Source organism: Haliaeetus albicilla, chromosome 12 (genome assembly GCF_947461875.1).
Source record: "Haliaeetus albicilla chromosome 12, bHalAlb1.1, whole genome shotgun sequence".
In the NCBI taxonomy this organism is placed as follows: domain Eukaryota; kingdom Metazoa; phylum Chordata; class Aves; order Accipitriformes; family Accipitridae; genus Haliaeetus; species Haliaeetus albicilla.
Genome location: NC_091494.1, coordinates 35,276,419 through 35,302,778, shown reverse-complemented (window position 1 = coordinate 35,302,778; position 26,360 = coordinate 35,276,419). Strand labels below are relative to the sequence as shown.

The window sequence follows — 26,360 nt, the reverse complement described above, 5'->3', positions numbered from 1 at the left end:
GTTGGGGGGAATGCGTTTGGAGGGACTGTCACTCCTGTCTGTCTTCACCGCTGGTATGTCTGTGTGGATTAGGGGAGCCCAGGAATATCTATGTCGAAGGAGACAATCCGGAAACTACCCTGACTGTGCCCCACCTGAGTGAGAATGTCCCATACAAGTTCAAAGTGCAAGCCAAGACCACCCAAGGCTTTGGGCCAGAAAGAGAAGGCATCATCACCATCGAATCTCAGGATGGAGGTACAGTACCGTGTCTTTGTGGAGATGCAAAGATAAGAAACCTCTCAAGCAGTGAACACAACTCCTTGAGTCCCTTTCCAGCTCTGGTGGTGACTCCATTTTCCACGAAAGACATGGAAACATTGTATTCCATGAAGACAATGCTGTGCCTTGTGAGCACTGTGCCTTGTGAGCACTGTCCCAACCCTGATGCACTGAATGAGGGATGATCATGAGAACCTGCCAGTGTTTAATTTATTATGAAACTTCTGTCTTATGCCTGATTGTACACATACCTGGAGGCAACTTCTTACGCTGCACAGGTGTAAGACCTTCCCAGTCCTCCCAGTTCCTCCTAAACCTGGCTCTGATGTCAGCAAGAGAAACCTCCTGAGCTGACTGTTGGTGCTTACTGTGCAGGGTTGAGGGGTTGGAAGCTCCTTGTTGTTTCCTGGCTGATTCATCCCTTTTCCTTCTCCCCAGGGACTTTCTCCCAGTTTGGAGGACAGCAGTACATGAGAGAAGAAGTGTACAACTTCCCCACCGAATACAGCACCAAAACCAGCATCAGCCATTCCTCTCTGGATCCCCACTTCACAGGTAGGGACTTGCTGTCTGCTTTGAAAGCCTCTGAAAGCAAAGGATAACTCTGCTTGTCCAGAGGTCTGAGGGTGCTTTTACCTCAAGTGTCAAAAGCAAGGAGGAAGGGTCCATCAGACAGGACTGATGAAGATGACCAGACCCTTTCCTACACCATGTCTGTGCTCTGCCCCAGGGGCAGTTGCAGTCATTTCCCCATGTGCTGCCCAGTCACAGAGGGAATGTTGAGTTTTCAAAGTCCCCCAGGACTATCACTAGGGTCCAAATCGTAGCTCTTCCTGCAAGGTTAGATCTCTTAAGAGCAGGAAAAAACAGGAAAGTGTGACGACCATCTTTAATCACATCAGTGTATTTGTTCCATGTTGTCCCACTTGAGTTCATGGACTCATGGGTTCATACTGCAACATGGAGAGTTTGGCAGCTGTCAGGAGGTCCATCTTATTGACTGACATAGCAAAGTACCGAATCACTTGATGTGGAGAGGTTTTCCATCAGTGAAAGTGGTATTTAAGGAGAAGCCTCTGTCAGGAATCATTAGGTAGAGCAGATCCTATTCCCTGTGACCCCGTACTTAGCGTGGTGTCCTGACCACTGAGCTTCTCGTTGCAGACGGCATGCTCATGACAACCCAGCGAGTGGAGAGCGCCAGCAGCACCCTCACCAAACAGGTCACCAAAGAGTTTGTGAGCCGGACCGTGATGTCCAGTGGGACCCTCACCAAACAGATGGAGAGGCAGTTCTACGAGGCCTGAACCAGGGCAGGCTGCCCGCCAGCGGGACATTTGTGTTCAGATGGCAGGACTTTGTGGAATGATCCCAGGGTGCTTCATCCAGACACTGCCACGGTGCCTCGGCAGCTCCTCCTGTGGGCAGAGACCCTCCATGGCATTTCAAGCTCTGGACCTCTCGTTTGGAGCCCAGCGCTCTCAAAGCTCTGGCACGGTTGGGTCATCAGGTGTGTGCTCATCCTTCAGGGATTGTTCACCCTGTCCTGCTCTGCATAGACTCAGTTCTGCAGAGTCCACAGGGATGTCTTCCATGAACAATCACCGCTCACTCCAATGCCATTCTTCAATGCCCATCCAACCAAATACACCTGCCAAAATCCGGGTGTCTCGATGGCTCCAGCCTCCCCAGATAAATGGAACAGAATGATTTATTCTCAGGTCCTCACTTTTGAGAGGATCCCAGGGTCACCATTTCCATCTTTGCTCCAGGCTCTCCGGCAACTTGTCTGTCCACTGGAGATGGTTATTTTGCTCTGTTTGGGTTTTTTTTATGAGCGCTGCAAGGTAGGGGTTTGGGGTAACCTATGCTTTCTTACTGCACCTATTTGTGTCTGTCCTTCACTGCTAACATTTGGTACCACGATAGCAAAGTATAGTCTTTCATTTGTATAGCATTACTCATGATGGCTACTGATGCATTTTTGCATACAATATTGTACAGTTTTCGTAGTATATATATATATAAATATATATAAATGTATTTTATTATTTTATAAAAAAAATTGAGGTGGATGAGATCTATGCTGAATGTGGAGGCTACACTGGGACTCTGGCTGCTGAGAAACGAATAACTGGAAGAAATTAGTTAAGGGCTTGATCCAAAGGCCACTAAACCTGGTGGAAAGCCTGTTGATGAGCTGGTGGACTCTGACTTGCGCCTTATATTCTCCAGCACTGGAGACTTCAGCAGATGGCTGCAAGCGACCAGACCTGCTTATTGCACAGCATCCCTCAGCTGAGTGCTCTCCAGCCACAGCACACGTGCGCAGAAGGGCTGGGAGCTGCCTGGAGATGAGGGATGGGGATAGTCCAGGCAGCGGTGCCTGGAGGCAGGAACGGTGCCTGGGATTTCTTACATGGCTGATGTGGACAGTGTGAGATTTTTGGGCAGGTAGTGTTGGATACCTTTCAGAAGCCCTTTTGCCCACCAACAACGTCCATAAAGGGACCTGTGATCCCTCAGTAAACACAAGGGAAAAGCAAACCTGGGAACAGCAGGGTCTCTCTCATCATCCTGAGCAAGGCTCTGGGCCTTCTTCAGCCCTCAGCTTTAGCTGCCCTGGCATGATGCTGGGTGCAGGGCTGAGCTCAGACCTTGCTGGACCTCGTTTCCTGGCTCTGGGCATGATGCCTGGCATCTTGCTGCCCTCTGCCAACAAGAACAATTGGGCTCCGTGTCTTGCTGAGCAGCGCATTGCCCTGGCGTGCTTCAGCTGCACGGGAGCAGGCAAGGAGCCTGCTGAAAGCAAGGATCCTGCCCCGAAACAGCAGCTGCCACTGTTCTGGATTAGAGCTTCCAACCAAAACAGCAGCTGCCTGGTCTCCCTGGCAGCATCGCCTGCCTGCTTTGATCTGATGCTATACCTTGGCTTTTTTGTTCTTTTTTTTTTTTTTCTTTTCCTTTTTTTTTTTTCCGGACTCAGAAGACGACTTTCCAGCACTAACACCACCGAGAGCTCCATCTCCTCTCCAGGCTGTTCATTTGAGTGGGAGGGGTTGTACATGTTTGAGCCAAAGATGCATGTAGGTGAGTAAAGTCCACAGGAATCTCCAGGACTGCAGCTGGAGCTAGGTCAGTTTTGAACTTGGTTCAAGAGGTACTTCACCAGCCCTGTGGTTTTACTGTGCCTTCAAGAAGCACTTATTTTTTCCTGAGCAAGTACCAGTGGCGTCAGCCTGCCTGCCTCCCAGTTCCCATCTCACCTTTGTGGTTGGAGTTTCCTCTCCAGCTGATGTGTCTCCTCCTGCACAAGGACTTCATGACCCTTTCCCTGTGCTTTGTGGTCCAGGATAAAACACTGAAAACTGCCTAAAAAGGGAGCCCCACTTCCATGCATTTTAACCAAAGACTATCCTGTTATCCAAGAGAAGAGCACAGCCTGTCAGCTGCTGCTCTCCAGGGCATCACGCTATCCCCTTGCACAAGGCAGCTGCGCACCTAACCAATGCCTTGCACTAGAACAGCATCACTTTTTAATTTTCATCTGGTAGTTAGGGCTGGTGGTGTTTTAGCCTTTCCAAGGTGGATCCAGCAGCCCACTCTGACAGTGAGTGTTTGAGCAGATGGCTTCCTATTGCACTCAATAAATGTTTTCTCTACAGTCTGCCTCTTCCCTTTTATTTTAAAAAAAAAAAAAAAATTTAAAAAATCATCCCCCCTCCACAATACCCTCCATCTGCAGCAGCAGATGAAGGACACATGCCAGAAGCAGATACCCAAGCAGGGTGCTGCACCCCACGTCCCCGGTAATGGCTTGTTACACCAGTGCGAACTGGAGTTAAAGCAGTCTCCTCTGAGGAAAGGTCCCCAGTGACTTTGGCATCAGAGCTCAGCTCATGCAGACACAGAACTGTGCAAACGTTTTGCATTTATTAGGCAAATGATGCAGACAGACAAACTGATTCCTTTGCGAAGGGAGGAAAGCAGCTGCCTCGGAGGGAGGCGATCCCAGCCCAGCCGAGGTGGTGGCTCTTCTACAAGGGCAGCACCTTTGCCCCTCCGGAGGGTTTGGTGAGGTAGAAGGTGGCTGTGCCGCTGTATTTCTCCTAGGAGACAAGAGGAGCAGTAAGTGCTGGTGCTCTGGGGCTGTACTACGCTGCAGCAAGAGGCCAGGCTGGGGGATGCCGGACCAGGGGGAGAAAGGCCCAGCCGTGCATCTGGCCCAGCCACTGCTCCAACAGCAGCCACATGGGATGCTTTTTCAGGGACAGCATGCTGTCCTGGCCACTGCTGGGGTCCCTTGGTCCATCCACAGCACAGGGCAGGGAGGCTATCAGCACATCCCCAAGCTGACCCTTCAGCAGCCCCTCATGGACTGTTCTCTGTGACTTTTTCCACCCCCTTTCTGACCTTGCTGATGCTGCCGACCTCCATGGCCTCTGGCGACAGCAGAAAACTCACTGCCAGCTCTGCACAGTGCTTCCTCAGCTCTGTTTTAGTCCTAACTCATCCAGTGGTCACTGGTTCTTATTTTGGAGGATTTGAGGGTCAGTTCCACACTCACCCTATCTATCCCCTTTGCTGTTTTCTAACTCCTGGTCACATTCCCTCTCTCCCAGTTTCCTGTTAGATGGCAGAGGCACAGCCCTTTTGGTCTCTCCTCATTTCAGACATCTTACTCTGCCCCTTCTTTATCCCCCGCCTCCACTATTTACAGGGTGCACCATGATCTCACATAGCAGCAAAATGAAGGTCTGCCTCATTCACAGCCCCCGTTTCCTGACACCCCCATTTTGCTGGTGTTTTCAGCTACCAGTGTATGCTGAGCTGCTGATTTAAAGAACACTGATGATGGCACTGAGATCTTTCCTGGGCTGTGACTGCTGACGTTAAGCTCAGCATTGCCTAAGCTTGGCTTGGATTACTTTTTCCTAGATAGATTTAGTCTTCCTGAAGCTCACCCAGCACTTTTTCACTCACTTTCTCAATGCAGTAAGGTCCTTGGGCAGTGCTCTGTGACCAGCACGGTGCTGAACTGCCTGCAAGAGCTTAGTAGCATGAACAGACTTGGGGCTGTCCCTGTGCAACACTGGATGGGCTACAGCAACCCCAAGTGCCTCAGGAGCACAGCTTCAATGGCATCCCTGGGCCATGCCCCTGAGTGTTTCCTTGGGATCTTCAAGCCAATCTCCTGGCACTTTTCTGCTGTGTACCTTGATGTGGTGCTGAGCTCTCTCTGCAGCCCCAGCCTCCAGCAGCGTCACCGTGCAGCCTCCGAAGCCACCCCCGGTCATCCTGCTGCCATAAACCCCATCGACCTCCAGGGCTGCTTCTACCAGCTCATCCAGCTCTGGGCAGCTCACTTCATAGTCGTCCCTGGAGAGAGGAGACTCGTGATCAGCCCTGTCCTGCACCCTGACTATAGCCCCTGCACCACAAGCAGCTGAAACACACTTCTTGGTGCACCCATTGCCATAGCAAACTGCAGCAATGCAGGATGCCACAAATCCCAGTCCTGCTCTCTGCCTACAAGTGCACATATACATGAGCAAGGCTGCAAGCATCGGGGACCCGCTGGGCACTGCTGTAAGCAGCATGTGTCTGCAACATATGTGACTGGCTGCCTCATCCCAGCACCCCCTGATGCAGAAGCCTGTGGGGCTTTTCCTAAAACTCCCCGGCAGGCTGACCCATGAGATACCAGGCAGGACACGGTTCTGGCTGCCCCCAGTGCTGCACCCACAGGCAAGGGAACCCCACGAGGACTCAACGCCAGTGCCCCTGACACAGCCTGCCCTGCCCTAGGGTTGGTACATCCTCACCTGAGGGAGTTGTGACTTTCCACCATCAGTCTCCCGAACATCCCATAGTCCCTGTCCTGCAGCGCTTGTGCTGCCTGGGCCGTCCGTGCTATCTCACCAATGACATGCCTGGCTCTCCGGTACACCTCCTCACCCAGCCGGCTCCTGGCCGCTGCGGAGACATGCATGCCCCTGCAGCAAAGCCGCTTGGGTCTGCAGGATGCTGCTGGAGATGAGCACGGCCGCGTCCTGCAACCATCCTGTGCCAGAGCTTCTCTACTTGTGGCACGGTCCCATCCCGGTGCGTGCACCCACCCACCTGTCCCAGGTGCTGCCCCACAGTCTCAGCCCATACCATGGGGCACCAAGGTCCTGCTGCCCCGAGGAGCGGCCAGAGCCGAGGGAGGGACTGTCCCCACCTTCCAGCTCGGCCATGGTGGCATCTCGCAGGCTGGCCTTGCCGAGCGCCGCCGCCGCCTCCTCACACTGCCGCCGGCGCGTGGGATACTCGCTGCCCGTCAGCGTGTGCCGCACGTTGGAGTTGGTGATGAGGACGGCTAAGCTGGCATCGGTCAGCGGGACGAGGACGGTCTCCAGGGACCTGCAGCGAGAGCTCAGCGCAGGCCATGTGCCCGTCCCCCTGCCCGCTGCACCCCTCGGCCATCCGGGTGAGGCCACGTGGCAGGCAGCTCGTGCCTCCACTAAGGCAAAGTCCAAGTGGTTTAGGATTTTGCTCGAGCATTTCACTCCCTCCCAATTATTAGTCCCATAAGAGAACCTAATGACTTCGCGGGAAAGACAGCCCAGGCAAGTAGCAGAAAAGATGCGGGAGGAGGAATCAAGACGCAGGAATTAAAATGCAGGGAGTCCCAGCCCCACAATGAGATTTTTGGCTGGGTTCAGGCGTTAACCCCTCCCTGCACTCCTGCATTTATTTCATGGCCACGGAACCAGCTCGTCCCCACCTGCCCAAGGAGGTGGGCACACCGCAGTGAGCTCGGCACTCGGCCCTGACCTGCAGTCAATGAGCAGTGCGTGGCCTTCCTTGCCCATCACGGATATGAACTGGTCCATGATCCCACAGGGCATGCCAGCAAATGTGTGCTCCGCTTTCTGGCACGCCAGCGCCTTGGCTACCAAATCACCATCATCTGTGCCAGAGCAGAGAGATGCAGGTTAGCAGCTCTGGGACCTTCGCCCCTTGCCCTGGAGCAGGGGGAGCAAACACGAAGGTAAAGGGTTGCTTTCCCATGGAATGGGGTTTTGCTAAAGCATCAGCTGCAGGTGCTTTCTCCTGCAGCAGTGCACAGCATCTGTGCCAGCATGGGTCCCTGGATCCAGCTGGATGCGATAATTTGACACTGGTGTCTCAGATGTCTCCATTTTTGGGGACATAAGGGTGGGGAGAACATGCTTCCAGGGAAACATCCTCTCATCCCCCCAGCCAGCCCCAGGGGTGGTCTGTGGGCTTTAGAGGCATGGGCAGATCAGGCTGGGTGAGCTGGAGGAGCCCCGCAACCACAGCAGTGCCAGCTCTGGCAGCAGCGGGGGGTTGTGACCCACTCCACAGTGGCATTTCCCCAAGGGCTGCAGGATCTTGCTAAGGGCACCCCACTCATCCCCAGCTCCCACCCGGGAACAGAGGCACCAGGGGCCAGATCTGGCTGCTGCCTTACCAGGGCAGAGCTGCTGGAGGAAGGTGTAAGTAGCCACCTCCAGAGCGGCCGAGCTGGAGAGGCCCCCGCCCAGGGGAATGTCACTGGCTATCACGGCGCTGAAGCCTGGCACAGGACCACCTGTGGGAACAGAAGGGAGGATGGGGGCCATGAGCCCCTGCAGGGCTGGGGGCTGCCCTGCTCCACAGCTCACAGGGAACTGACGGAGAGGAGCCCCTGTCCGATATCCCACTTTAAAACGCAGGGTGACCCGTGGCAGAGTGTCACCCAGGTACCCCCCTCCCCAAACACAGGGGTCTTCGGAGCTGAAAGCATCTCTGATGGAGCCTGGTCCCGGCAGCAGCTGCAGGATTGCACCGGCACTGGAAGAGCCCCTGGACCACACCAAAAGCCAGGTGCCGAGAACCGGCCTCATGCGAGGGGACCTCTAACCCGCCCGGCAGCCTGGGCCTTACCCCGGTAGTGCTGGATGACGCCCTTGATGTAGTTGGCCCAGCGAGGCTGCCCCGGGCTGAGAGGACTGCCTTGGCGGGGAGCCGGGAACTGCACCCTGTGGGGCTCGTCTGCCTCCGCCGAGGTGGTGAGGATGGAGATGGTCCCGTCCTGCGTGGGGGATCCCACCAGCACTGTCCCCAGCTGCAGGGCCTGGGGGGGTGGGGAAGGTGGGCTCAGACCCCACGGCATCCCTTGGAGCATCCGCACTGGTGGCAGGGGACATCTGTGGCTTCTTCAACCCACAGCTGGCAGCACCCAACACGTTACCCTTAATTTTGTCCATGGGAAGGTGCCAGCCCCCACCGCACACTCTGGCTCGTCACAGCATTAAACTTTCTGGCTATTTAATGCCACACAGGGTCAGTCTTAGCACTGAAATGTTGTGACCGACCACCCCAGCTCAGCACCGGGGTTGCTGGCTGCTGGGCTCCGGGGGAGTGGAAACCCACAACAAGGACGTGAGAGGCTTCGCCAAGTTTTCTTGCCTGCAGGGAACTTCAGCTGACCTGCTCCCACGCTCCTCGGCCTCAAAATAATTAGCTGTAGGTTTGATTTAGGACTGAGCGGGGGCTTCCCCCCCGAGCCGAAGGAGGGCAGGAAGCCCCAGCTGCTTCGAACCATCTCTGCCACCAAAACATCGCTCTCCGGGAACGGAAAATTGTTTGACGGGGTTGCAGAAAAGAGGCTTCAGCCCCTCGAAGAGGCGGTCGGGGGAATCGCATCCCCCCTGCAGTGAGTTAGGAGCCGGTCTGCGGGGTGCTGCCCCCGATGCTCCGGGTCCTGCTCCGAGCTCCGGTGGTCCCGGGCGCGGTGGCGGGATCCCGGGGGGACATCCTGGGGCAGGCGGGGGCGGTGGACGGCCCCCGGGGATCCCCGGAGGCTGCAGGGGGGGACCCGGAAGGGTGACACCGAGGGATCACGGGGCCGGGGCGGCGGAGCACGGCCCTTACCATGGGCAGCACGAAGCCGCCGTTGTAGTCGGTGTGCTCGCCGATCAGGTTGACCCGGCCGGGGGCCCACGCCGCCACCGCCGCCGCCGCCGCCCCCCCGAAAGCCGCTCGGTGCGCCCGGCGGGCGGCCGCCAGCAGCGGGACCGACCCGGGCTCCGCCACCGCCTCCGCCATGGCCGCTCCGCTCCGCCCCGGACCGCCCCCGGTCCCGCCCCGGCTCCGCCGGCGGCCGGGCTCGAACTCGCGTCCCCGAGGGGCCCCGGAGGAGCTGGGCGGGGGGGACGAGCCCTTCCCGGTCCCCGCAGCCCGTGCGCGTCCCTGGCTGCGGCCTCGGAACCGCTGTCGGTGCGTGTACATCCCTATAGGCAGGACGAGCGTCACACCTATACGCACCCCGGTGTGTACCTACCTATGGCGGTGCCGGTACCTGGGACTTTTTAATGCATATATCTATATCCCTATCCCAATGCCTGCGTTCTCCTCATATAAGCACAGATACATATGTATATATATATACGCACCGGTGTCTCTGTTAGAGATGCGTAATGTACAGGTACATACGTAGATGTATATATATACCGATGTGCTGTGTGTATGTGTGTGAATATATATATGCGTGTGTGTGTGCGTATGTGCCCGCATAGCGATGTCCGTCGTGCGATGCCGCACGCAGCGGCAGAGGCGGGTGAGTGTGAGCCGGTAGGTTTCACCCCCCCGCGGGGCCGGGCTGCTCCGCTCCCGGGGCGGGGCCCGGCCCTTTCCCGGTTCCCAGTTCCCGGTTCCCAGTTCCCGCCCGGCCGCAGTCGCCGCGGGACACCCCCCCCCCCCCAGAGCGGGGGGACGAGCCCATGGCCAGGAAGGAGCCGCTGCTGAGCGCCTTTAAAGGTGAGCGTGGCCCCCCCAGGGCCGGTACCTGCTTCCCCCGGTAGCCCTCGCCCGGGGGCCCGGCCCCTTGCTGCACCGGTTTGGCCGGACTGACGGCGTGGGCCGGGCCGGGTGGGGTCTCCCCGGGCCGGGGGCTGCCGTGGCAGGGCCAGCCCTGCCGCCTGAGCGGGTGTTTCCCCCCTCGGTACCGCACCTGACCTCGGTTTTGAGGAAGGTTACCTGAGTTTCTGTCCGGTGTGGCCGCGGGCAGCCTGGGTGGGTCACATCCTGCCGGGGTGTCGGGCACCTCCTGCAGCACCAGCGACCCTCCCTGGGGCAGTACGCAGAGCTGTTCCCGTAGGTGTCCCCCCCCTACACCCACCCCCAGCTGGGGCACCCATGGGTGCTGATGCTCCCCTCACCGCAGGTGGGGTGCTGCGGCTGCGGGAGGACGGGGGGCCCTGCACAGACACCTCGCCGCACCTCGCTTCCCTCTGCCAGCTGCTGGAGTGCATCCTGCGCAAGGGGCTCCGACGTGAGTGGTCCTTCGTGCCCGGGCTGGGGGTGGCAGCGTCCTGGTGCCCATGGCGAGGGGCTTCGGTCTCCCTTTCTCCCACAGAGCCAGCCTGGGGCTTCAGGAGACGGGATTACTGGCACTGGCTGGAGCAGCTTCCCACGGGGGACAGTGGCAGGTGAGCAGCCCCGAGCCGGGCTGAGGATGAAAATCTGAACCGTGGCAGCATCCGTCATGACGTGCTCATCCCAAAGGGTGCAGGGAGGGTGCTCCCACGCGCCGCCAAAGTTTCAGCCCCGAGCTGCTTCCCCTCTCCCCAAACAGGCCGAGCCCTCTCTCCATCAGCATCCAGAAAGCGGGCAGCTGCGAGAAGGCACGGACGGCGCAGGGCCGCGGGCGGTACTTTCTGCGCCTGGCTCTGCAGGGAAAGGTGCTGGCAGCGGCTGTGCAGCAGCTGGCGCAGACCCCCCGGCTCCTGGAGGTGCAGCACGTGGTGGGGAAGTTGCGGGGGGAGCTGCTACCCACGGGCGATGGGGAGCAAAACAGCAGCGTAATTAATGGTGGCGTTTCTCTGTTTCAGTTTTATGATCCGGTGAGCTCCATCCTTGGCAACGAAGACCTCCTGGGTAGGACGGTGGCTCCTCCAAAGCGGGATGTAACCCACCCCAGGGGCGGCTGTCACAGGTGTTATGGCACCGCACTGCTGTGGAGGGGGAGGAAAATAGTCCTCCATGATTTTTCTAAGCCAAACTTAGTGGTAAAATCTAAATATGCTGCTGCGGTGATGGAAAAAGAGGTGTAAATATTTAAACATGGTTTGAATCCATCTAAGATTGGTTTTAGCGTCACGGGATAGGACAACTGCTTCTGAAGAGTCTTCTGTGTTATTTCTTTGTACCAAGGATGCTGGTTTAAGCACACCCAGCAGCTCAGTTTCGAGGGGAGCCCTTGGCAGCTGGGCTCAGGCTGCGGTCCTGTGTGAGGGGTCACACAGGGGGTTCGGTGCGGTAAATGGCTGCATTGCTTTGACAAGCTGCACCACTCCATCTGCAGCCATGCTGCTTGGAGGGGGGCAGGCCAGGGTGAAAGCCTTTAATCTTTTGATTATGATAAATAACTCCGTGTTAAACCTGTACCTACATGGCTTATAAATCACCCGCGCTGCTGGTGCGTGAGCAGATTGCAGCTCTCCATCAGTGTAATTGTAAGGCTCGTGCAGGAGAGCCTGGGCAGCTTCGCTTTGCATTTAAGGGGAGGAATGGAGAGAAAGTTGCTCGTCAGCAGCATTTGCTGCAAGCCTTGGTCTGAATTTGGGGAAATCAGGCATCAAGCCGCAGTGCTTCTCTCCCCATGCCAGCAGCAGGAGCCCGGGATGATCCTCCAGCAGCAGCCTGGGTGCCACGGTGCTGGGATGCTTTCAGGGCCTCTCTCCCCAGAGCTCATTAGTTACGCCGAAAATGGCTTTATTCAGACCTCTGCCATGTCCCCGCAAGGTTGTGGCTGCCGGGAACCCGGTGGTGATGCTGCCTCTCCATCCCCATCCCTCTGCAGAGCCTTTCCTCTCGCTGCTGCTGGTGGTGACAGAGATGGATTTCTCCCTGGACCTGCAGGTACGGTGACAAATCGGCGGGGTGGTGGCTGGCACACGGCTGCTGGTGCGGGGCCCCAGCCCCTTCCTCGCCGGGACTGATGGTGCTGAAGCTCCTTTGTTTGCAGAATTGCAGCTTCTTGGACGAAAGCTGGCTGCTGCCGGTAAGAGCTTGTCTCTCCGCGGAGCCGTCCTTCTGCCGCGTGGCCCTTGCTGAAAAGTCAAATGAGGAAGATAAGGAATGATTTGGTGGGGAGGGATTGCCACACAACTCTCTGCCTGGCTGCAGCCAGGGCTTAATTGGCTCAGGTTCACCAGCATGAGCAGAGCTCCCTCTGCCACCAAGGTTGGATCCTGCTGGGTGCCTGCGCTGCCACTGGTAGCAGATCCCAGCATTCCTGGGAGTAAAACCAAGCTTGAGTAGTACCCAGGCCTAAATTGCTGATATAAATGAAGTTTTCCCATGCTCCCTTCCCTGATTTCTTGCCAAAAAATCCCCATTTCCCTGGGCTGACACAGACTATGTGTCAGTTGGTTTTTGCTCTTGGTTTTGCTCAGGGACATATCGGTGCATTTATTGAGAATGCCGGGGACACCTTGATGCCTTTTAAAAGTGAAGAGCATCCCTCCACTGCCTTTTTAACCCAAAAGAATCCCCCAAAAAGCTCAAGGTGGCTTTGGGGCTGGTTACAGCATGCACCAAGCCACGGTGCTGCTGCTGAGGCTGGGATCCTGCTGGCTTTTGGGCATTTCTAAGAGCAAGTGCTCCCAGCCGAACTGGCCGTGTTTCGGGTCCCTTGCTAATATGATGTGACAGTAAATGCTGCCGCAAACAGCAGCGGCTTTGGGGAGGGGCGGCAGCGCTCACCCGGCTGCGTGGGGACACGTGGGATGAGGGAGGAAGGCTCATTGCTGAGTTAAGGGTTCACCTGCTGCTTTGCCATCCCATCCATCTAGCAGGTTTGTCCCTTCAGGGTCTGGGCACAGCCAAATCCCACGAGGGGACAGGGTCAAGCAGCCACTGATGGTCCCAGCCCAGCCTGGGGCACTGGGGACCGGTCTCTCCCTCCCTGGGCTCCCGAAGCCCTGGTTTGGCACCAGTACCAGAAATGATCCAGGGCGAGGGGTCCCCATCCTCCCCCTCATCCTCATCATGCTCCTTGGGTGTCCTGTGGCCATTGCCAGGGCCACTGTCACCGGCCACTCTCTTCTAGGTGTGTGTCACTTACGAGATGGTCCCATGCCGAGCGCTGGGGATGGTGCTCAGGTAGGAGCCCTTGATCCTCCTTTCTGCTCTGCAGCAGGATTTGGACACCAAGACACTCAAAGCTCCCCAAAAAGGGGAGATACATACTCTGTTGAGAGCATCAGGGCTGTCTCGGGTGCTTTTCTCCCCATTGGCTCAGCCTCGCCAGTATCTGCTGTTTGTGGGGTGGCTTTTCCCTGCCCCCATGTATCGGTGAAACATCGCTGATGGTACGAAAGGGCTGGGGGAGATGGGCTGGGTCCCCAGGGCTGAGCCAGAGCTCGGCCGCACCCCCAGATACGTGGACGGCCGAGTCTTTGTCACCGAGGTGCTCCCCGAGAGCCAGGTGGAGGTGGACGAGGTGGTGCTGGCCGGCGACATCCTCGACGAGATCAACGGTTGCTCGCTGAGAAACGCCTACAGCGGGCAGGTGGGTGAGCACAGAGGGCTGGCGTGTCCCCCCCATCGCACCCTCTCCTGTCTGTCCGTCCCCCATCCTCCCTTCTGCTTCCCCCACCCTCCCTCCAGGCTGGGGCCATGCTGCAGAAGCTGAAGGGACAACCGCTCAGCTTCCGCCTGCTGCGGTGGCAGTGGCACGATGGGGGGGTCTATGAGCCGCTGCTGCCCTACCTGAAGGTCCTGAAGGAGAAGGAGCCCCGCTTCCAGCTCCAGCGCAGCCCCCGGCGCAGGGGTGAGGGGGAGCCACAGAGGCTGCAGGGGGGCAGGTAGGTCCGGCAAGCCCAGGACCCCCAGGCTGGACTGGGGGTCCTGGCATCGGGACAGCCCCTTATCCACAATATCCCCAGTCTCTGCTCAAGGCCATGGGGCCAAAGCTGTCCCTGTGGCCTGGGGGTGATGAGGGGCTGTGAGCATCTTCCCCTGCAAAAAGCAGCAGGAGGATGCTCAGGGTCCTTGCTCTGATGCCCCCAAGCCCTTTTCTCCCCAGGCTGCTCTACAACCTGCGGTACCTGGGCCGGACCGGCATTGGGGAGGTGAGGCAAGGGGCCAGAGATGTGCCTAGGGCTAAATTGCCTCTCCTGGGTTTCTTTTCACGTGCCAGTGGGTTATTCCCTCCTTCCCGCTCCATTTCAGTACGGTGGCAAAGAGGTGCTGGACCGGGCCATCCCCGCCGTGCTGGAGAGGCGCTTGGCAGCACGGGTGAGCAACGGGGCTGAGGGCATCCCAGGAAGGGCTTGGTGAGAAAACTGCAGAGAAATACAGTCTCTGCCCAGGGATATTTTTTCCTGATGGCTTCACGTTCATTTGACCTGGCTGAGTATTTGACATCCCCCATCGCTGTGAGGTTTTTTTTTTCTCGTTAGAAGCATCTCTGCAGCCAGGATAGGAAAGTGCATTAAGGAAAAAAAAAAATACAACCACGTGCAGGAAAAGCACTTGGAAAACTGTGGGGAGGCTAAGCCTGGTTGCAGGGTGCTTTAGGGCTCAGGTCACTGTTGCTTGAGCCTTTGGGGAGTTCTTTGTGAAAAGATTCAAGTGTGAGAGCACTGGGTGGTGAAAAAAAAGGGCAGCACAGAGAAAACTCCTTGAAAAAGCTATGCTTGACTGCTTTGTCACCCTCTGCTTTTGAATAATCTCTCTCGTAAGTGTCTTATTAAAAATAGAGCTCAGACACTGTGACGATTGGGGTTTCTCTCCTCTCCGTCCCCCTTTCAGGAGGTTTTATTTGATGTGAAGGAAGCAGAAGTCCTCGTACAGGAGAAGACTTCTTCCAAGGTAAGTGAGCAACACCCAAGGTCAGGGTGACTCCCGAGGCTGCCGATCTTGCAGTGCAGGGAGCCCGGATGGAGAGGTTATGGGGCCAGTTTAAACCAGGAACGGGGATGATGGGGACTGACTGCAGCCCCCAACACCATCTCCCTCCTGTCCCCTGCGCAGGTCCTGTGCCGCTACCCCTACCCCACCATCTCCTGCGTGGGACGCTACGTGGACAGCAGCAATTTATTTGCCTTCTGCGTGGCGTAAGTGCTGCCCGTGGGCCCTGGGAGGGGGGATATAGAGGGATGCGGGTCTTAGAAAATAAACAAGCGACATCCAGACCAGCCGCGGGGTCTCTGGTGTGGTTACAAGCCAGGGCTGGGCTTTCAGAGCTGCTCTCTCTGCTGGCTAATGTACGTGTTTCCATTTTTAGCGCTTCCCCGGAGAGCCCTGACAGGAGCACATTCGACTGTCTGGTGTTTGCATCGAGTTCTGAGCAAGAATGTGAGGAAATCATCGGAAGAATCGGTAAGAGAACGGTTTATGTCTTCAGATATCATCACAGTGAGATTGTGGAATACCAAGAGTTGCTGGTCCACCACATGCAAGATCTAGCTTAATTTCTTTTTATTGAGGTTACTAGGATGAATAGATACTTTGATACAGTTTTCTGGTGGGTTTGTTTTTTGTGTTGTGTGTTGGTTTTTTTTTTTTTAAGTGCTAGACAATGATTTTATTTTAAGAAACAGCTTCTAGGCATACCCAGATGGTTCATTGTTTCCACTAAGAACTTGGAGGAAACATTGTTTTCGAGGGATGTTATTTTGAAACATACTTTTCCTGCAGGAGCCCAGCCTGCTACTGCAGTTTAGCACCAAAGCAAGCATTCGTAAATCCCCGTCACATGGAATTCTTATTTTTAACCTGCCTAAATGCAAGCTGTGTGATGCTTCCCAAATTGCATGGCTCCCAGGCCTCAGCTTTCTTGTGGGGACATCCCTGCCAGCTGTCCCCTTGGCAGGCTGTACCCCCAGGACAGACCTGCCCAGGTGATCTACCCGAGATCACTTAGCATCAACTGAAGTTTGAGACAGTGCTTAACTTTGATCCAGGCCTTTAAAGCAATTAAGTTTACAATGTAGATGCAAGGAAATCTTTTTCCCTACAGGTTTAGCAGTGAGGAAAATGCTTGTTTCAAACCTAATCTTGGATTATTTTAGAACATGTTTTTAGCAGCTCTGTGGCAGATATGATAATGGTATTAACAGGGGGGCTACGTTTGTTCCAAGCACACTCAGAGCAGTGTAGGAAAGGGCGTTGAGGAAGTTGTGTAAGAACACATGGTAAGGAGCGCGTGTTCCTCCAGCTGCAGGATTTAAGCACACGGAGTGGTTTGTCTGATAAGGGAGAGCCCTGGCTCCAGCCCTGAGCTCCAGTGGTCCAGCCTTCGCCTGCGACACGGCTGCCCGGCAGCACTCCGAGCAAGGCAGGCCCTGGCTCCAGGGAGCAGGAGTCGGGATCCTTTTCAAACTGCTTTCAGGCAGCCGCTGTGGAAGGAAGTGCTGTAAACACGTCCGGTCTGCAAACAATTGCGTGGACGGCCAGTGTTGACTTACCGCCTGCTCTCTGGTATAAACCATTGCTGTTCTTCCTCCTGAAATGCCACTTCTGCCATGGTACTTTTAATTTCATTGAAATAAATCAAGATGAGCTGGCTAAACTACTTCCCTGTGCTACTTTTCTGTGCCAACTCTAGCCTTACTAGTGCAGCCCGTTCTTTAAGAGCTGAGGAGAGCCGGCCTCGCAATTCAATTTAAATGTTAATTACCTGTGTTTCAGATGCAGCCTGAGCAGCTTTCCTCTACCATAACCTAACAAGGTAGGGCTGTTCCCAGAGGCACTGCTGAGAAAACCAGACCTGTCTCAGCAGAGCCCAAAGAGCTGTTCTGAAGTGAAGGTCGGAGTGTATAATCCTGTTTCATCAAAAAAGCTTAGATGGGAAATGAGAATCTTATTGAGCGCCCATTCCAGTTTGCTTAGCAGCCCATATGCTCTCAGGTTGTATAATTAGCTTTTCCACTCACATACCATCCTGCACTGCTAGTGCTGGCTGCTGTTATTAACTGGGACTTAGTCACACAACCAGATCCCACAGAAACTCGGGGGCTGCAGCCACACCCCCCCCAACTCAGCACCCAACACTGCTCAGGGAACAAGCTGGTAGTTTTGCTTTGGGCAGACCAGTCATGCCACAGAAATAAACTTCCCCTGCACCTAGTGGAAAAGAGGAGGAAAAAAAAAGAAAAAAAGCTTAGCTCCAGAGTGGTGCCTGAACAGCTGACAGCAATAAGCAGTTAGGATTTTATAAAAAAAAGGTACAAAAGCCCCCCCCACCCCCTCAACAGGCTGCTGCCTAGCCTTGGCCTGTCAAGTCAGCCTATTCCTCCTCTACCCCACAGCTGCAAGGGCTCAGCTCTGCTCTCAGTGGCCAAGAGCAATGACTCAAGCTACAGCAAGCCTCCAAAAACCTCCAAGGGTGGCCAGGGCAAGTTCTCCGTTCTGTTGACAGACAAAATGGTCACAGCAGCAGTCTGGCATTACAGGCATCTACTGCTAACCTACTGGAGCCAAGAGGAGGAAGCTTCTTCAAGCCCATACAAACCAAATGACAAAGACTCCTCACATGTGAATGTAAAACATTTAATTTAAAAATGTTGACACTACAATATATAAAATAGCTATTATAAATGCACATAGTGTATTCTATAGCTGCCAGGTTTACGTTTTTAGGAAACTGTAAGTTACACTGTGGTTAAGACTTGTAGTTTCACCCTCTGAAAAAAGTCCACATTTGATCACAGTGATGTATGGTCAGACTAACAGCCCCAATTGTTAAACACTTGGATCAAGTCATAACCAGTTTTATTGCAAAAGGACCCTGTACACATTTATATCAATTCTAGTACCTTACAAGTTTAGCTACCCAACAAGTCATTAACATACAGAAACATGCATGAGAAGCAAGAAAGATCACCCATCCCTTCTGCATATTAGCAACTTGTCACTCCTGAGCAACAAGGCTCACATCACTGAGGTTTATGTGAACAGTCACTTTTAGCATTCATCCTGAGTGAAAGATGGAATGACTTAAGTACAAATGCAACATATTATAAACAATTTCTTACAAAAAAGTCACAAATTAAAACCAAAGTATTTTACAGAATTTACTACAAAACACCATAAAAACAGCCTTCACTTAAGCCCTCTCCCCCCGTATCCTGCGAGCCAACTGGATATCTTTGGGCATGATGGTGACTCTCTTGGCATGGATGGCGCACAGGTTTGTATCTTCAAACAGACCCACCAGATATGCTTCGCTGGCCTCCTGTTTCAAGAGCACAAGAAGAAATGTCGTTAGAAACCCTCAGCGAAGCACACTCAGCGCCGCGAGCGCCGAGGCCCGGCAGGCCGCTAGCAATACCTGCAGCGCACCGATGGCTGCACTCTGGAACCTCAAGTCTGTTTTGAAATCTTGGGCGATTTCCCTGACCAGCCGCTGAAAGGGCAGCTTGCGGATCAGCAACTCCGTGGACTTCTGGTAACGGCGGATCTCACGGAGGGCGACGGTGCCCGGCCTGGTTGGAGGAGGAAGGAGGGAGCAGGTGAGTCGGGGCAGGAGCCGGGGCCGGGGCCGGGCCGTGCCGTGCCGGCGGCCTTACCTGTAGCGGTGAGGCTTCTTGACGCCGCCGGTAGAGGGAGCGCTTTTCCGGGCCGCCTTGGTGGCCAGCTGCTTGCGCGGAGCCTTCCCCCCAGTGGACTTGCGGGCGGTCTGCTTTGTACGAGCCATTTTTCTTCACTTACCTACGGAGACAGGCACGCGTGACACGGGGTCCAGCTCTCCCCAATCCCGCGGCAACACGATCCGCCAAGCCCGGCTACACGCTGTTTCCCACCCGTCCCCCTCCCCCCCCCCGCCCTATCCGATCCCCTCAAGTCCCAGAAGCGGCAGATGTCGGCGAGCTGCCCACCTCCCCCCCACCCCTCCCCCGCCGCTGAGGCGGGCAGGCGGCCAGCGGCCTCCCCCGGGAGGGGAAGGAGGAGTCACGGTTCTCCCCCTCCGCCCCCGCTTCGCGTCGTGGCCCGGCCGCTCCCCTCCCCGGGGGAACCGGCCTGAGTCACGCCGCCTCCTGCTTCCTCCCGGGCCGCCCCGGCGGAGGGGGGGGAAGGGAACGGGGGGGGGGGGGGGGATGGGAACCGGCCGTGACTCAGGGCACGTAGGCAAGGCCCGGCCTGCCCGCCAGGCTCCAGGAGGAACCAAGGCCGCCAAGGGCCGCGCAGTACCGCCGCCCGCCACGGAACGCGCCCGCCGCCCGCCACTTACCGCTCGGAGAAGAAGGAAGCACCGGTGCCGGTAGCGCTGCGCACCGAAGCCTGCGCTGCTCCTGCCACGAGCCGTTCCGCACCCAGCCACCCCCTCACTGCGCCCTCCCCGCCGCGGGGACTCGCCTTTTATAGCGGGGGCGGCACACGGCGCGGTGACCTCACAATGCCTGGAAGCAGCGCGCCGTACCATTGGCCGGGACCTCCGCCGGCGCCGTGGCGTCACGACACACAAAGGCCGTGCTCCGCTTCCTCGGCGCTGATTGGGCGCGTGCCCGGCCGCTGATTGGTTGTTAAAGTAGGCGTCCGATTGGGTACTGTGAGGCGAGAAGGGGCCAATCGACGGCCGGCGGGCGCTCTGCGCGCTGATTGGACGAAACGGGGCACGGTTTGGATCCTACCCTTTGTTGCAAAGCTCCACAATGGGAAGTCAATAGGAGCGGGGCGAGCGGCGGCGGGGCGCGGCGGGGCGGCGGGCTCCCCCGGGCACCCCCCCGGCCGGCCCCGGCGGCCCCCGCCGCCTCCCGGCCCGCCCCCCCCTTCCTCCCCCGCCCCCGCCAGAAAGCGCCTTTCCTGGCCGTGTGGTGCAGAGGCGCTTGGCGGGGGGCTGCGAGCGGCGAGGGCCGGGCCAGGCCGCGGGGCCGCCCGGGGGGACGGCGGACCCCCCCCCCTCCACTCACACACACACACACACTCCGCCTCCGCCTCCCCCGGGAGCCGCAGCGCGCAGGCCGCGGGGAGCGGCGGCCCTCGGGCGAGGCGCGGGAGCCTCCGGTGCGTGGCGGTTCGCTCGGGGCCCGCGCTGGCGAGCGGCGGCGGGGACGAGCGAAGCCCCTGGCAAGGGAAGAGGCTCTGGCAGCGCCTCCGGCATTTCTTGCCCGGTTTTATCGTTGCCGCAGCCTAGGAGCGCTAGTCTCCGGGCTTCGGATTCGGACCGGGCAGCCCTGCTGGTCTGCGACCCCCCCCCCCCCCCAAAAAGTCCGGGAGGGTCTGACCCTTGGCCTTGGGAAGGCCAGCACGGCCGTGCCCCAGGAGCCGGCCTGGGAGCAGGCAGGGGTTGCGGCTGTGCCCCTCTGCGCCTCCGTTCCCCAGATCCCACTGACCTCGTGGGTCGCCTTCAACACTAAAGCGAATTGCAAAGTTTCATTGCGAGTAGAAAGCCAGAATCCGCGTTCCCTGTTGCTAGCATCCGGGAAGATAAATGGCAATTAAATAAAAAGACTGTCTTTCGGGGGAAGTTGCTGCCTTAACTTACACCTGGCTCTATATTACTATTTCATTGTCTTTGTAGGGACTGCTGGGAGTGGAGGCAGGTCCCTGCCCCCATGGGAAGGGTACCACGATCAGGAAGAACAGGTCCCAAATGCCCCGCAGTTGTAGCGCGCGGAATATATAGCGAACGCAGACGCCTGCTTAACCGCCGCTCCTAAAGGTATCTGTGAGCTCCGCAAACTGGAGCGCAGCTGTAGTCACCCAGACTTTGCATGCGGTTTTGCATCTTCTTCCCAGTGCGTAAGTCTCTCTCGGGCCAACACGCGGCACGGCGGGCAGAGCGAGGATTGCCGCGGCGCAGGAGCTCGGCACGTAGGGAGCGTGTCTCCTGCTCTTCCGCCTGCTCCGGTAAGTCAAGCAAACACGCACCAATATGGTGCGACAGGACCGTCACGTGTGCCCGGGCTGGGGCTGCCGCAGGGCCGTTGTCTGCTGTGCATCTCCTCTGGTCCTCATTTTCAGGTTAATTTTCTCTCTTGGAAAGGAAAATGTTAATTATTTATCAGAGACAAAAAGCTGCGCATCAGTGGAATGACTTGGGAGGTGTCGGTAAACAGTCCTTTGCATTGTACGTGTTTTGGAAAATCCAAAGGAAAGAATTCCCCTTTCACCCGAGTTGCTCATGCTTAACAAGAAGAAATCTAGAAACCTGTTCTGAGGATAACAGCATATACTTTAAATTTATTCTTTTTAAAAGCGTACGCCACTGTCACTAATGCTAGGAGACCAGTGCTTAGTGTTTGTTACCAGGAGTTGAGGGGCTCCTGAGATATTTCCTTGCCCATATTTTCATAGCAATGGCTGCTTACGCTTCTAATTTTAGCGATACTTTTGATTTTTTGCTCTCTTCAAGACTGGAGAAAAGCTGTGCATCCTCTTGGATGAAACCGGCTGAGGGAAAGGTGTACACACCAAAGCCGAAGAGAGCAAACGAGCACACGTTAATGAGGACGTGCGCAAAGATGGAAGTAAGTGCATCCTGGGCACGTGTACCTGGCACGTCCTAAACATTTCTCTGTTGCATGGCAGAGTGTGCGTCGAGTTGCCCCGACTGTGAAACGGAGAACTGGAAGAGGAAACAGTGTCAGTACCAGATTGTAGCGTAAACATCAGTGTACAAGGGTTCCAGTCCGTGGTTTCCGAATCTCTGTGCACAAAGTGCACGTTGATGGTGTTTTCAGTGTGATTCGTCAATAATTGAAGGGTTTTTTCTGCAGGTCTATCACTGACAGTGATGTTGTGTTGGGTGTATAGGCATGTATGCGTAGATATTAACTGAAATACCTCCACACGTATTGACTTATGAAAAGTTGTCCTACATGACCAAGAGCTGCGTAATTATAGTACTCCAGCCTCCCGCGGAGGGTTGTTAGATGAATAAGAAGGTATTGATATCCTATGACTTATTCCTGCAAACGCAGGGGAATAGCTATTAAATTACCCCGGTAAAAGCCTGCCTGCAGTAGAATCAGTGTAAATGAGAATTGAAAAAAGTTATTTCCCTCCCCAAAACAGCTGCACAGGCAGCACGCAGACCAGGCCTGAAAGTTTATTATTAACATTGTTCACCCCGCGCGTGCTGGCAGAGTTAAAAAAAGGTGTTTGCCTTATAAATCCTTGCTGCCCTCTACCACACAGCTGGAGGATCCCAGCGAGGGAAGCGGTTCTGTGTGGAGCCCAAGAGATCAAAGTCCTATTAAAAGAAACTCGTATCATTTCCTCCCCTGGGAGAGAAGTTAATTTACGGAGGACGCTCTTCGCATGGGAATTCAGCCGCTTCCTTGGACATGGCTCCTTCAGGGGGGGATTTTCTCCCGGGGGAGGACAGGGAGCCCATGCAATCTTCTGATGACCCAGTATCCAGGGGCCTTTGGTGTCACCTACTCGGAGGTAGGTTCTCCACGCGGCTCGCTGGACCTTCCTCCTCCTCCTCCTCCTCGGGACTGCAGTGCTATTCCCGGGCACTTCCTGGACGGCGCTGTCCCGTGGGTGGGGAAGGCCGTGGAGCGATGAGAGATGCCAACACTAAAATAACCCTTTGGCCGGGACGCCGTGCTCCTGCGTCCACGTTCAGTCCCTGAGGCGGAGGGAAGGGGGGGAGGAAGGAAGTGAGGCCGCCTGCCACAAATAACTCCCCATCCTCTCACAGGCCTCCTGGCCCAGCCTCCCCCACACCCTTCCCTGCCTGCCTGGAGGGGCCGGGCTGAAGGGGCCGCGCCGTCCCTGGGGCTCGGTGCCTTCCCCGGGGCTCGGTGCCGTCCCCGGCCTCGGGCCCTTCCTCAGGGACGGACCCGGCGACGGGGCTTCGCGGCGGGCGCCATCCCGCCCCGCCGCCGGGGGGCGCCCTGGGGCGGGGGGCCCTCCGCCCCCCCCGTGGACTACAAGTCCCGTCGTCCCCCGCGCGGCAGGAAGCGGCGGGCCGCGCCGCCGCGGGGCGCCCCTGGGAGTTGTAGTCCCGCCGGCCGGAAGCCGCCGCCCGCCGCGTCCCGGGTTGGCGGAGGGCGCGCGCGCGGCGGGACTACAAGTCCCACCCCGCCCCGCGCACCGGGGCGGCAATGGCGGCGGCGGCGCCTGCGCGCGGCGCCCTCCGTGCGGACCGCGCAGAGTGAATAATAAAGGTCTCCTCGGCGGTAGCGGCGGCGGCGGGAGCGGAAGGCAGGAGGCATGTCCAAGGGCCCGGTGGCGAGCGGCCCTGCCGCGGCCGGGCCGGCGAGCGCCGCCAGCGCGCTGCAGGCGCAGCCCGAGAAGCCGCAGCACTACACGTACGTAGCGAGAGCTCCCCGCCGCCGCCCGCCCGCCCGCGCGCCAACACGCGCCTGACGTCAGCGGGCAGCGTGCGGCACGCGCGCACGGAGACCCGCCGCCCGCCCGCGCGGCACCGGCTGGAACCGGCCCCAGCCGGCGCGGGCCGGCGGGTCCCGCCTGCGGGGGGGGGGGGGGAGGAGGAGGAGGAGGAGGAGAAGGGGGGGCGGGGCGGGGGATGAGCGACTCCCCCTCCCCCCGCGGGTCGCGGCCGACCGTGATGCACCGGGGCGGCGGGGCACCGGCGGCCTCGGCCTCCCCCCGGGGCGTTGGTGTTGGCGTTGGGCGGGGGGGGGGGTCCGGCCTCTGTGGCGGGTCGGCCGCCATGGCGGGTCCGGCCCCTGCGAGGGGGCGGCCGGCCGGTCGGCTGTCATCGCTGCGCCCTGCCACCCTGTCCCCCTTGGCGGGGGTCCCCCTGCGTGCCCCCACGGCGGGGCGGCAGCCCCCCCCCCCCCCCCCCCCCCCCCGCGTATGTCACCTCGGGCATGGTGGTGGCAGTCTGGGGTGTCGGGCTCCTCGGGTCCTGCTGCCCGGGTGCTGCTGTCACCGAGGTCCCCCAGCCCCTGTGGGGGCTCCTCGGGCACCTGTGGAGGGAGGCGTCGTGAGGAGACGGGTGCCGCGCTGTGTGGTGGCCCCCCAGGACCAAAACCCCGCTGGCGTGCGCTTCGCCTGCTGCCAGCCTGTCAGGGGTGGCTTGTCGCGGGGTCCCTCGTCGGGACAGGCGTCTTTGAGAAGTTGCCCACGAGCAAGCTACGGGAACGTTTTACACGTGTGTGAGAAATAGCCCCCGTGGGAAATGTTACCCGAAAATCACGAGAAGTGCTTGTCCTCTTCCCGCCTTTTCTTACACCGCTCCGGTGGGATTCCTCTGTGAAGGAAACACAGTTGGAGCGTATCGCCTCCGTCACTGGAGACGGCGCCTCGGTGAAGGCTTTTTTGCTGGAATGTGGCTTCCCTAAGCAAAAAATACTGTTTCACTGCGTTGTCCCAAGGATATACGACCTCCTGGAGCTTGTGCTCTGTGAACTTGGCCTGTGATAAGTTGTTTGGGCTGGAAGTTGTGGCAATGACATTCAGTTCCCCTTTTCCAATAGGGATAACGAGGTGGATTGAGAGTGAGCATTGTCTTTGTGAGGATGGGCTAGCGATGGACGTGTAATAGATGGAAATAGGTCAGGTGTTCCCTATCCTCCTTAAAAGAAAAAAGTTTGGGACTGTTCCTTGTGAACAAAATATGTGTGCCAAACTGTCTACCCTTATCATTATAGGGTGTTGTCCGCATACAGAAAAAAGTTGTACAAATTACCCGTATCTCTCCTTTGTGTTGATGCCCCCACCCACGATGAGAAGGGCATGTTCAGAGTGTGGCCTGTGTTCTTTTAGTTTGCGTTTTCATAAGGTTGGTGATGGACTTCTTCCCTGCGTTCACACTATGATACAGGGAATGAAAAGAGCTGCAAGAAATGTAGAGGCACGGATCCATACAACCCATATGCCTGCTGCAGGGATCACAGGCTATTTGACATCCTCTTCCTTGAGGCTGTTCAGAATACCAAGTGTATGGCAGAATGAGGGCTTCTAGGTTTTATGTCTGTTGTGAAGGTTCTGTTGTGATCTTCAGGGAGCTGGCAATTTGCAGCCTTATAGGTTACTTTATTTCTGGTGGTGTCTGCAGTTAAAGTTTGACAGCTTTATAGGAGAAACTGGCATGAAGGAGTCTGCTAGGACTGTTGCTGTAGCGGTAAAAGAGGGTACAGGTGGAGTACAGAGGGAGGTGGAGCGACACCAACAACAGAGAAGCAATTGGTCAAAAGCGAGATGGGGAAAAACCCAGGTGGCAAGGAGGTGAGGTAGAGAGATTGTAAGTATGCTATGTAGGGCAAGACAAAGGTGATAACATGGCTAAGCATGACTATGGAAACCAGGATATCAAAGATTAGGAAAGAAACAGTGGAAGAAAGAGTTCAAGAAATGGGAGAAGGGAGATTGGGACCTGCTAGCTGAAAAGGACAGAGGACCAAAATGGGACAGTGTGGAGCAAAGGTGCTGGTGCAATTAGCTTCTTTCCAGAGGGTAAAACTTGTATTTTCAGATGGATGCTAAAAATACTTCAGTGAAAACAGTTGCAGAGAAGCTGAATAACCATAAGTGAAGGATGGGTTTGGGAGCTGCAGAGTGCTGACAGTGGGATGTGAGCCATACTTTGAAAGTCTTGGATTTGTACACTAGGTCACATCATACTGTAAACCTCCTTCTGATAACATATGGGAACTTACGTGGTGGTCGTTGATGTGAACAAGTTGTATGTTGTCAAAACGTAAATATTTTCTTCCTTTTTTTTTTTCTTAAATATAGTTTGTTTCCTTAAAATGACATGAAGGTTACAAGTTGTAAACTCAAGTAAGCTTAATTATCTCCATACTTTGCTGTTCCCTGGGGACAGGCAATCTGGTGCTGGGGATCTCTGTCTTGGAAAGTTTTGGTTGTATTTGTTAGGAAATGTTCCAATTTCTGTATTAGTGTCGATTTCTAAACTATTGGTATTACTTGCATGAGATTTTTAGGTACTTTGAACTGCTTGTCAGGAAGCCTTTACATTTGTTCTAGATGTACAGCAAAAGAAAATCTGAAAAAAAAAAAAAAAAGAATTAGTGATGCTATCTCACACCTTTGGCACTGTTTGCTAGCGGAAGAAGAGCCTAAAAACCCCCTTCAATTGTGTCCTTGGTAGCAGTTGTAGCATGCAGCTAGATACTCCTGGAGACCAAGTCATTCTGGTATATGCCAAATTT

At 56.5% G+C, this 26,360-nt stretch overlaps 5 protein-coding genes across 14 annotated transcripts in view; 3 read left to right on the top strand and 2 right to left on the bottom strand.

Annotated features, from left to right (window-relative positions):
- Nucleotides 1-3,925, top strand: part of ITGB4 (integrin subunit beta 4) — a 29,671-nt gene extending 25,746 nt beyond the window's left edge. For all 5 annotated transcript variants that reach the window (XM_069799052.1, XM_069799051.1, XM_069799054.1 and 2 more), the window contains 3 exons: nucleotides 73-237; nucleotides 700-816; nucleotides 1,426-3,925. In XM_069799052.1, the coding sequence (XP_069655153.1) occupies nucleotides 73-237; nucleotides 700-816; nucleotides 1,426-1,568 (425 nt within the window). In that variant the 3' untranslated portion in view covers nucleotides 1,569-3,925. The remainder of the gene's footprint in view (nucleotides 1-72; nucleotides 238-699; nucleotides 817-1,425) is intronic.
- Nucleotides 3,926-4,175: 250 nt separating this feature from the next.
- On the bottom strand, nucleotides 4,176-9,558 carry GALK1 (galactokinase 1). The gene is made up of 8 exons (XM_069799055.1): nucleotides 9,187-9,558; nucleotides 8,197-8,386; nucleotides 7,742-7,861; nucleotides 7,081-7,216; nucleotides 6,485-6,666; nucleotides 6,087-6,237; nucleotides 5,478-5,640; nucleotides 4,176-4,370 (listed from the first exon to the last, which is right to left on the bottom strand). The coding sequence occupies exons 1-8, from the start codon at nucleotides 9,541-9,543 to the stop codon at nucleotides 4,299-4,301; spliced, it is 1,371 nt and encodes a 456-aa protein (XP_069655156.1). The 5' UTR covers nucleotides 9,544-9,558; the 3' UTR covers nucleotides 4,176-4,298.
- Nucleotides 9,543-16,828, top strand: LOC138688165 (uncharacterized). The gene is made up of 16 exons (XM_069799056.1): nucleotides 9,543-10,071; nucleotides 10,478-10,585; nucleotides 10,670-10,742; nucleotides 10,889-11,045; nucleotides 11,145-11,190; nucleotides 12,116-12,174; nucleotides 12,281-12,316; nucleotides 13,367-13,419; nucleotides 13,696-13,828; nucleotides 13,927-14,123; nucleotides 14,345-14,390; nucleotides 14,491-14,556; nucleotides 15,073-15,132; nucleotides 15,295-15,377; nucleotides 15,548-15,642; nucleotides 16,481-16,828. The coding sequence occupies exons 1-16, from the start codon at nucleotides 10,035-10,037 to the stop codon at nucleotides 16,513-16,515; spliced, it is 1,284 nt and encodes a 427-aa protein (XP_069655157.1). The 5' UTR covers nucleotides 9,543-10,034; the 3' UTR covers nucleotides 16,516-16,828.
- A 970-nt stretch (nucleotides 16,829-17,798) lies between these two features.
- On the bottom strand, nucleotides 17,799-19,648 carry H3-3B (H3.3 histone B). Its single transcript, XM_069799049.1, has 4 exons — nucleotides 19,496-19,648; nucleotides 18,834-18,975; nucleotides 18,596-18,749; nucleotides 17,799-18,499 (listed from the first exon to the last, which is right to left on the bottom strand). Exons 2-4 carry the CDS (start codon nucleotides 18,959-18,961, stop codon nucleotides 18,371-18,373), a joined length of 411 nt encoding a protein of 136 aa, XP_069655150.1. The 5' UTR covers nucleotides 18,962-18,975; nucleotides 19,496-19,648; the 3' UTR covers nucleotides 17,799-18,370.
- A 3,561-nt stretch (nucleotides 19,649-23,209) lies between these two features.
- The window catches only part of UNK (unk zinc finger), a 45,720-nt gene continuing 42,569 nt past the window's right edge, over nucleotides 23,210-26,360 (top strand). Inside the window, exon 1 of one of the 6 annotated variants that reach the window (XM_069799045.1) lies at nucleotides 23,210-23,528. In XM_069799045.1, the coding sequence (XP_069655146.1) occupies nucleotides 23,431-23,528 (98 nt within the window). In that variant the 5' untranslated portion in view covers nucleotides 23,210-23,430. The remainder of the gene's footprint in view (nucleotides 23,529-26,360) is intronic. The other 5 variants (XM_069799043.1, XM_069799042.1, XM_069799044.1 and 2 more) reach the window with 5 other exon arrangements.

Coding starts and splice junctions, on each gene's coding strand:
- GALK1 (XM_069799055.1), bottom strand. CDS start 9,543: ATGTACACGCACCGACAGCGGTTCCGAGGCCGCAGCCAGGGACGCGCA. Junction 7,862..8,196: donor CGTCATCCAGCACTACCGGG/GTAAGGCCCAGG, acceptor CTGTTCCCACAG/GTGGTCCTGTGCCAGGCTTC. Junction 4,371..5,477: donor GAGCTCAGCACCACATCAAG/GTACACAGCAGA, acceptor CTTGTCTCCTAG/GAGAAATACAGCGGCACAGC.
- H3-3B (XM_069799049.1), bottom strand. CDS start 18,961: ATGGCTCGTACAAAGCAGACCGCCCGCAAGTCCACTGGGGGGAAGGCT. Junction 18,750..18,833: donor AAGAAGCCTCACCGCTACAG/GTAAGGCCGCCG, acceptor TCCTCCAACCAG/GCCGGGCACCGTCGCCCTCC. Junction 18,500..18,595: donor CAGCCATCGGTGCGCTGCAG/GTATTGCTAGCG, acceptor CTCTTGAAACAG/GAGGCCAGCGAAGCATATCT.
- LOC138688165 (XM_069799056.1), top strand. CDS start 10,035: ATGGCCAGGAAGGAGCCGCTGCTGAGCGCCTTTAAAG. Junction 12,175..12,280: donor ATTTCTCCCTGGACCTGCAG/GTACGGTGACAA, acceptor CTTTGTTTGCAG/AATTGCAGCTTCTTGGACGA. Junction 15,378..15,547: donor TTATTTGCCTTCTGCGTGGC/GTAAGTGCTGCC, acceptor TTCCATTTTTAG/CGCTTCCCCGGAGAGCCCTG.